Source organism: Rutidosis leptorrhynchoides, chromosome 6 (genome assembly GCF_046630445.1).
Source record: "Rutidosis leptorrhynchoides isolate AG116_Rl617_1_P2 chromosome 6, CSIRO_AGI_Rlap_v1, whole genome shotgun sequence".
Classification (NCBI taxonomy): Eukaryota; Viridiplantae; Streptophyta; class Magnoliopsida; order Asterales; family Asteraceae; genus Rutidosis; species Rutidosis leptorrhynchoides.
Genome location: NC_092338.1, coordinates 95,610,171 through 95,618,647, shown reverse-complemented (window position 1 = coordinate 95,618,647; position 8,477 = coordinate 95,610,171). Strand labels below are relative to the sequence as shown.

At 35.6% G+C, this 8,477-nt stretch overlaps 1 protein-coding gene across 1 annotated transcript; it reads left to right on the top strand.

Moving 5' to 3' along the window:
• The first annotated feature begins 551 nt into the window (after positions 1 to 551).
• Positions 552 to 7,761, top strand: LOC139851557 (dolichyl-diphosphooligosaccharide--protein glycosyltransferase subunit 2-like). Its single transcript, XM_071840638.1, has 19 exons — positions 552 to 694; positions 1,260 to 1,452; positions 1,550 to 1,639; positions 1,838 to 1,900; positions 2,026 to 2,095; positions 2,261 to 2,325; positions 2,850 to 2,904; positions 3,446 to 3,570; positions 3,654 to 3,769; positions 3,867 to 3,936; positions 4,306 to 4,407; positions 4,499 to 4,585; positions 4,697 to 4,839; positions 4,999 to 5,110; positions 5,186 to 5,269; positions 6,396 to 6,476; positions 6,550 to 6,774; positions 7,255 to 7,377; positions 7,484 to 7,761. Exons 1-19 carry the CDS (start codon positions 552 to 554, stop codon positions 7,598 to 7,600), a joined length of 2,064 nt encoding a protein of 687 aa, XP_071696739.1. The 3' UTR covers positions 7,601 to 7,761.
• Positions 7,762 to 8,477: the final 716 nt, after the last annotated feature.

Sequence of the window (8,477 nt, the reverse complement as noted above, 5' to 3'; positions counted from 1 at the left end):
GACCCAAAAGGATTCATGAACCCAACAAGCCCAAAATGAGTGGGGACCAAACCAGACCCATTAAAGTTAGCAGTAGGATGTTCTTGAAAATAAAGTAAATGGATGATTTGATGTAATTTCTCTTCGTATCTTTTATCTTCTATCTTCTATTCTAAATTAAAAAAAATGCTAATTTACCATTCTTATTTATTTCTTGTATTTTCTCTTTAAATATTTTCCAGAATACAGTGTAAGAGCTCCTAACTTGCATTCTCACAAGGACTGACTCTGGTTAAAAGTATAAGAAAAGGGTGAAAAATGAAACATATTTCCAGTGCAATACCTAAGCTTTCATTCCGGCGTTGAATTACAGTCCGTCGAAGACTCTGAACTTACACACACTACACTTGTGTCGATAACTTGTTTCTCTTCGAATTCCGATCAAATTCGTAAGATCCTAAATTTACATACAGTTATATATTATATATTATGAATCATCGATCAAATTTGTAGCTATTAGATTGCTTTATTTCGTTTTCAATTTATTGTTTAAAACTTAATTAATACAGGCAATGACGATAAAATTAGGGTTTATCATTGTACTAGTAGCAGTAACATGGATCTGTGAAGCTGTAGCGGTATTTAATCCGATCTCTGAATCTCACCGGTCCGCTGCATTAGAACTGTTTTCTCCCGCCGCTGGATCGTTTTCGAGGTTTACTTAAACTCTAAATCAACTTCAGTATCTGATTTTTTATTGTTATTTTAGGTATTACATTATGAAATGTTAGTTTTCTGAATGATATGGCGTTACGGATTATCGTATCTTATGTGAGGTTTTTTGTGTGTTTGTGTAAGGATTAAAACTTTAGAGGTGGTGAAATGAATACATACACAGACGCACACTTATTGTTGTTTGTCGCTGTAGAGGCTTATTTGACTGAAGAGTAGACACATGGCTAAGTAATTTAAGTTTACACTTATTTTTTAGTTGGTAATCGAAAAAGAAGGAACTCTTAATTGGTTGATGTATGGATTTGGCTGTGATTTGTAAAGGCTGATTAGTCGTAATGGTTTTAAGCTTATTAAAATGGAATGTATCACAGTTTTGTTGCTTAGAGGATATAGATATGTACTAAAATAAATTGCCACTCATTTGAATCTTAATCTCTCATGTATCTACTCCTATTATGTTTTCATTCTTCATCTGTTTGTGGAAGATTGATAACGTATTTGTTGTAATCTAACTTAGACAACTGATTGAGGGTTCTACATTGCAGCTTAGAAGAATCCTATGAAGCATTAAGGACATTTGAGGTTCTTGGAATTGAAAAGAAACCTGATATAAAGGACCACACTTGTAGTTCTGTGGTGGATACTCTTTCATCGCCTTCTTCGAACGCAAAGGAATTGTATCACGCGTTACGAGTTAATGGGCTATTGAAATGCAAGATTAGTCAGACAGATTTAAGAGTATGATTGATCTCGCACCATGTTATGCTCATGTATATACATTGATGTCCGTTTTATGAAGGATTTAATGTTCTTATACTGATTCTTACTTCTTTAGGGCGTTGTATCAAGACTTAAAGATGCTGTTAAAGATGCATCATCGCTTCTGGATTATTATCATTCTATAGGAAGTTTGCTACTTATTAAGGTATACCAACTTATATGGAAATTTGATTAATTCAGTGCTTAGTTTTGCATAAATTTTTCGCTTTCTTGTCAGTTTATTTTGACATATTGAAGCCAGTACCTATAAATTATTGCCATTTTTAATCCTTCTGATAAATATTAGCTTCGTGTTTATCTTTTCTATGAAATGATGATCCTTTTATTTTCATTTTCCTTGTAGGATCTGAGTTCCGAAGTGGATGTACTTCTTGAAAATGCTGATGGGATTTTACGTTCTATAAAGGTTGGTTATATTTGTAACGTATGATAATTGTTATATTTTCCAATCTAGAGCAGAATTTGCGATTTCTTTTTGCTTCTTGTTATGTGAATGTCTTAGCTGACTTTGTAATAATTGTCATTTCTCAGGCTCTCAGTCAAAGTGATGGAAGGTGGCGTTATAGTGTTAACAATCCTGAGTCTAGTACTTATGCGGCAGGCAAGATTTTTTTTGCTTAATGATGATGTTAATGACTATTCAATTACTGTTAGTCAAAAGATCCCAACTTTTTTGTCCTGCTGAAGATTGGTCATAGTCAACTTGATTAAGTGTCAACATTCATGCTATTTGGTCAATTAATTATGTGTTTTTAACCTGAATCAGGAGTGGCATTTGAAACACTTTCTGGAGCTGTATCATTAGCAGCTTCTGCGATCGATGAAAATCTGGTAATTTGCATTCTGTTTGATAGTATATATGTGTCTTTCATGACAAACTTGAACCATTCACATATTTTTTGTGCAACTATGCCAACAAGTCCACACTGCCTGCTCTTGTTTTTGTTTGAATAATGTGTTGTCCCAACATTTATGACACACAAGTGGTGGGGCTACAAGGATGTGTGTCATCTGAGATATGCTTTGTAGCCATATGTATTGGCAGCCTATGTGAATCAGTTTTAAGATATATTATATTCTTTATTCATCTAAATATTTGATATTTGACTAGTACTGTGAATGTTAGCTAGTTTTGTTAATGGTGTGAGGAGTTGATAACGATAACCCCTGTTTCAACATGCTTATATGATTAATGCTTCAGTAGCATTTTTTTTTTTCAATCACTAAACTTGATGCTAGCTGTGCCTTTCCACATCTTTCGGGTTATAGTGCACACTGTTGTGTGATGTTTACCATCTGTCAGTTCTACTGACGTTAACATGAAATGCCCATAACTTCTGCGTACCTTTGTGCAGATTGGTACGCTGAAAAAAGATATTGTGAAGCTCTTTGACAGTATCGAGAAATATGGTTAGTGCATGAATTGTTCTTTACCTCTTTTTAGTGTAGTTTGTATATTAATATTAATATATTAATTCTCAAGAGTGTGGAACTTATTTTATTAGATTAAAGTCCACACTTGAACTAATGTGGATTTTATCCCTGCATCAGAGTTCATGATCTTGTACTAATGGTGACTCGATATATATTTATATTGTAGTATGCTTATACCTCTTTGTTTTTTTGGTTATTCTACTTAATTTTCACCTCAACTTTGCATGTGGCATTTTTTATGCTTTATGCTTTATAAGGTTGTGTAGATTTTGGTGAAACATATCTGATGGTACACATGGCAAATACGAATAATAAATAAAAAAGTGAACATACATGTTGATTCCATTCTTTAATAAAATGTGTTAATATGCAACTATAAAGAGTGTGAGCTCAATGTGGTACTGTACTAGTTTTTGAGAATATTCATATATGCATGAGGGTTGATTTCCAACTCTATTGAAAGTTGTTTGTGCCTTGAATACACTAGTTAGTTATTTATTTCATCATTGTTTTGCAGATGACGGGGCTTATTACTTCGATGACAAACACATTGATGCCAGTGGGCAAAAAGGCCCACTTTCAGCTACTTCTGCAGTTGTTCGAGGGCTGACTGCTTTTGCTTCTATTTCTGGAAGTTTAAACGTGCGATTAACTCTCATGAACTTTTGATACAATCCACTTCCTATATCTAATAGTTTATTTCTGTTGTTGCTCAAATTTTGTAGATACCCGAGGACAAAATACTGGGTTTAGCAAGATTTTTTCTTGGCATTGGAACCCCTGGTAATAGCAAGGACTTGTATTACCAAATTGATGCCTTATCTTGCTTAGAAAACAACAGGTAACTCTCGTCTGATCATTACATCTTGTCCCTTCTGCGTTTATTTGTCACATACTTTTTTCTTTCTTCTAATATCGCAAATCGTTTCTTGTTGCAGTGTATCAGCTCCTTTAATTTTGTCGCTTCCTGCTACTGTGCTTTCATTGACCAGTAAAGATAAACTTAAGGTGTGTGCTATGGTGCCTAGCCTGTTTTATCATGCTGTATCTATTTTATTTACATTCTATTGTGATCTGTCATATTCCTAGATTCTGAACATTTAGTAGTATAATGAGAGAGAGAATCTGAAGTGAAACATGAACATTAAATAGGCCGACATTGTCTAGAGACATCTTATATTAAAGGGTGAAGCATCTTATTAGGTCTATTTTTGAAGTTCATTTTGCTACTTGATCATATCATACATGGGTTTTAGTAATGTACCTAATGGCTAAACATGCATTAAATGTTATTTAAAATAGACACGTAATAGCGGATGATTATCTAATTATTTTTCGATCGATTATCAAGGATTTTTGATATTAATTTGCTTGCAGGTCAGTGTGAAAACTGTGCTGGGCTCTTCGGCTCCTCCCTTGTCAGTGAAACTTATGCAAGTTTTTGCCTCTGGTTCAAAAGACGCCTCGGTCCTTAAACAGGTCTTCTATTACTCGGCAATTGTTACCCATGACTTGTATATCTATAAGCTTGAGTCCCAGATTTAGTTTTCTATGATTCATTTTACTTCAGGAACTTCATTTTGATCCAAAAGAAGATATACATACCATGGATCTTCCTGAAAGTGTTGATGTTGGGGAGTACGTTTTTGCTTTTGAGGTACTTCAGATTGATCCAAAACTTATACTGTTATTTGCCAGCCCTATTTGGTGTTCAATAGTACCTTAGTACATGTATTTCCATCTCCAATTTAATCTATTCCTTCTCTAGATTGTGCTTTCAGATCCAGAACATAAAAGAAAGTATGCAACTGGAGGCCGAACGAAAGTGCCAATCCATGTTACAGGAGTAATTGAAGTTAATAACGCCAAAGTTGCAGTACTTGAGGGCGATATCGTAGAGTCAGAAAAAAAGTATGTCCTTCTAAACCTTTATTGGACGTACAAACTGACTTGATCATAACATGAACTTATAGCAGACTAATGACTTGATCATAATGTGTCATTTCATTGTTTTTGTTCACGTAAACTGACATTTTTGTATATGCATCTTCTTGATCTTTGGTTTGTTAGGCTTGATTTACCTGGAAAGTCTGAGCTGGCTTTATCAGCTAACCACCTTCAAAAGTTGCTCTTATCCTTTGTTCTGACAACCCCATTGGGCAAACCGTTCAAGCCTCATCAGGTTTCTAACTAGCTTTCAGACTATTTATATATGATCAGTTTTTGTTTGCTTAACTGACTTCTGTTAACTTTGCAGGCTTTATTAAAGCTGAAGCATGAAACTGGAGTTGAGCATGTCTTTGTTGTGGGAAACCCTGGGAAGCAGTTTGAGATAACTCTGGTCGATTTCTTTTTTGTTTTCAAGTTGCTGTTTTATATTTTACGTACCAATTACGAGAAATTTTATGTGTCCTGTAGTGGTGGAAAGATGGATGGATGCGTCCGTGGGTTGGGTAATGGGCCAAAAATGGTCAATCATGTAGAGGAAAAATGGGCTCCGCTTAGAGTTGACTTGCCTAAATTTTATTATGTAACGCGTTTTAAATTTCACAAGTTAAATCATAAAAATATTGATGCAAAACTTTACTATAAAAATAATACTCCGTATATATTTTGTTTGCGTAAGTGAATTTGAAAAGTTGATTACATTTGAACAGCACTCTGGCCAACGTCCAACTCAATTTACCTATTTTATATTTTGCTACTTTATTTTTTTTTTTATCTTAATATAATTTTACTTAGAATGGCAATCTTACAAATTTCAACCAATGTGCGTCGCAAAACCTCTTGTTTGATGGGCTCCTCATATACAGCTAGGCTAAAAGGCCCTTTGGTGTTTAGCTACTTAGTATATGGCACATTTCTACCAGTTGGTAACACACCCCAAATCGGACCCTTATTTAGTAAATCAGTTGAAATTTCCACTTGGATCATTCCAGCACAACTCTACTGGTTTTAAGGCTTTCAATGCTATAGTGTATATTCTTTATACTATAATAGCTTGTGCTTTGCTATGGATTTCTAAAATATACAACAACAACAACAAAACCCAATACCACAAAACCCAATACCACATAAGTGGTGTAGGGGGAGGTGAGATGTAGACAATCCTTCCTCTATCCGAGAATAAAGACAAGTTATTTCTCCACCCAGAGTGAAAACACTCAAAAGTAGAGAAAGTCGTCCCTCTCTATCCATTGCTTCCGAGTGGACCTCCGGCCAATAACCAATAAGTAGGAAATTTTTTTTTTTAAAAAAAATAAAATAAAATTGAGACGCCATGAAAATGGTAAAATCAAATTTCCATGGGTTTTAAATCCTGCCTGAAAATTAATTTAGGCTCCAAGATTCAGTCAAGTCGCCAATGGATTTCTAAAATATGTGCTAGAATATTGTATTCGTAGGAATTTGATCATGTATGAAAAGTTTAATGTGATTCTTACACTTGTTTACTATGCGCGTTTCAGGATTTTCTTGGTCTTGTAGAGAAGTTCTATTATCTCTCTGGTCAATATGAAATTGAGCTGACAGTGGGTGACGCAGTCATGGTAAATATTGCATAATCAGCAATAATTAATGTTCATATGCTGTTCATTTTCTAAGCCTATTTGTGTCTTTCAGGAGAACTCCTTTTTGCAACCTCTCGGCTCTATTGAGTTGGATTTTCCAAATGCGCCTGAGAAATCAACCCGCCCCCCTACACAAGCTGTCGATCCTTACTTAAGATATGGACCCAAGGAAGAGATAAAGCACATCTTCCGAGTTCCTGAAAAACGTCCTCCTCAAGAGGTTTCTTTTGCTTTCTTGGGTTTGGTTATTGTTCCATTCCTGGCATTCTTAGTTGGGGTAAGTTTTTGCGTAGATCGTTTGTATTGTGATATTTGTGTACACAAATCTAAAAGTGCTCAATCAAAGCTAAAACTATAATGGGTGAAACTGGTTAAAGGCACTCAAGGAGTAAGCAAAGTTTATTCGAAGTGTGTGTGTGTGTGTGTGTGTGTGTGTGTGTGAGTGACGTACTGACGTGTGAGTTTGCAGTTTAAAACAAAACAAAAACAACCCTCCTGAATTTGTATATTCAAAGGTTTATATAACTTTTGTTGTTATTGAATGGGATTGGGATTTTAATTATAATTAACCTCTATGATTACTTAGATATTTTTGAAGGCCCAAATTGTGTTTTTGGGTCAACACAACTTGACCTTGCAACCCTACTTGTTTTGACCCATTACCACAACCTGCTTCTCATGCTTTTATTAGTAATCTGTCTTGAAGTCTAAATCTTGTAGCTAACTAATTATCAATGGTTTCTATTTTTTATGTTAGTTATTACGTCTTGGTGTGAACCTGAAGAACTTCCCAACATCAACCATACCTGCGACATTCGCCATCCTCTTTCATGGAGGTATTGCTGCAGTGCTCGTGCTTTATGCCTTTTTCTGGTTGAAGGTATGCGTCTCATTTCACTTCTTTCTAATCGTTTAGCAACTTCAATTTTCATGACACCTCTAACGTGGATATGTTTTTTTATAATTTTGTTTATTTTTGCCGACAGTTGGATCTTTTCACCACTTTGAAAACATTGGGAGTTCTTGGGATCTTTTTGATGTTTGTGGGACATAGCACTCTTTCCCACCTTGCTTCAACCTCAGCCAAGATAAAATCGGCTTGAAAACTTCCGACACAATAGATACCATAAAGTAGAAGTATTAGATATGGGGTACTGCAGTTAGTAATCATGTTATTGTAATCACCAAACGGTTGCATTGGAATTAAATTTTGAACATTGAGTTTAATCTTGTAATATCAACTGACCCTCTTTAGATCTTTGTTCTAGCCTCTGTGTTTCTTCTATATTTGTCTTTTTTTTTTTTTTTTTTTTGAAAGGCAAGCAGATTTTATTATTAAGAATAAAACAATACACGAAAAAAGACTAGCAAGGAGCTAGACAATTACACGAACTAACACACAACCGCAAAAAAGGACGCACGCACACACAAATGCACGAAACTAAAGAAGACACACAATCACGAGGACACGACACGACAACTAAAAAACTATGCTTCCGAGTCCGATGACGCGCAAGAAGAGTAACACGAACAACAACCAATATCCTCTTCCGAGTCATTCATCACATTCTCGATAAAATATCTATCGTGCCATCGAAAATTATCCCGACGTCGGTTACGCTTCATATTATTCCTACCCCACACATGTTTAATAAAATGACTTTTGATCAAAGGAGGAGCTTTTTTCCTTTTAACACGAAACCGAGCTACCGCGGTAAAAGCAGGACAAAGGGGTACGTCCTGCAAGTCGGCATGAACATTTCCTATTGGGCTGGGGTCACCCACGTCACGTTCATCTAAGCCCAGGTCCAGCCCGTTTAGGGTCTGATTGTCCATAGCAAATTCACATGAAGAGTCTGGCCCAACATGAGGAACTGGCCCAGTTTGATGTTGATTTTGGGAAATGCACGAATGGGGAATCGGATAAACAGGCACACGCATGCCCTTGCTTTCCTCGAACACAGCACCCTCAACGTTGGA

Excerpts from the sequence above, each read along its gene's own strand:
- LOC139851557 (XM_071840638.1), top strand. The coding sequence starts at position 552 with ATGACGATAAAATTAGGGTTTATCATTGTACTAGTAGCAGTAACATGG. Across the intron at positions 1,640-1,837 it reads GAAGTTTGCTACTTATTAAG|GATCTGAGTTCCGAAGTGGA; the intron begins GTATACCAACTT and ends TTTTCCTTGTAG. Across the intron at positions 2,326-2,849 it reads CTGCGATCGATGAAAATCTG|ATTGGTACGCTGAAAAAAGA; the intron begins GTAATTTGCATT and ends ACCTTTGTGCAG.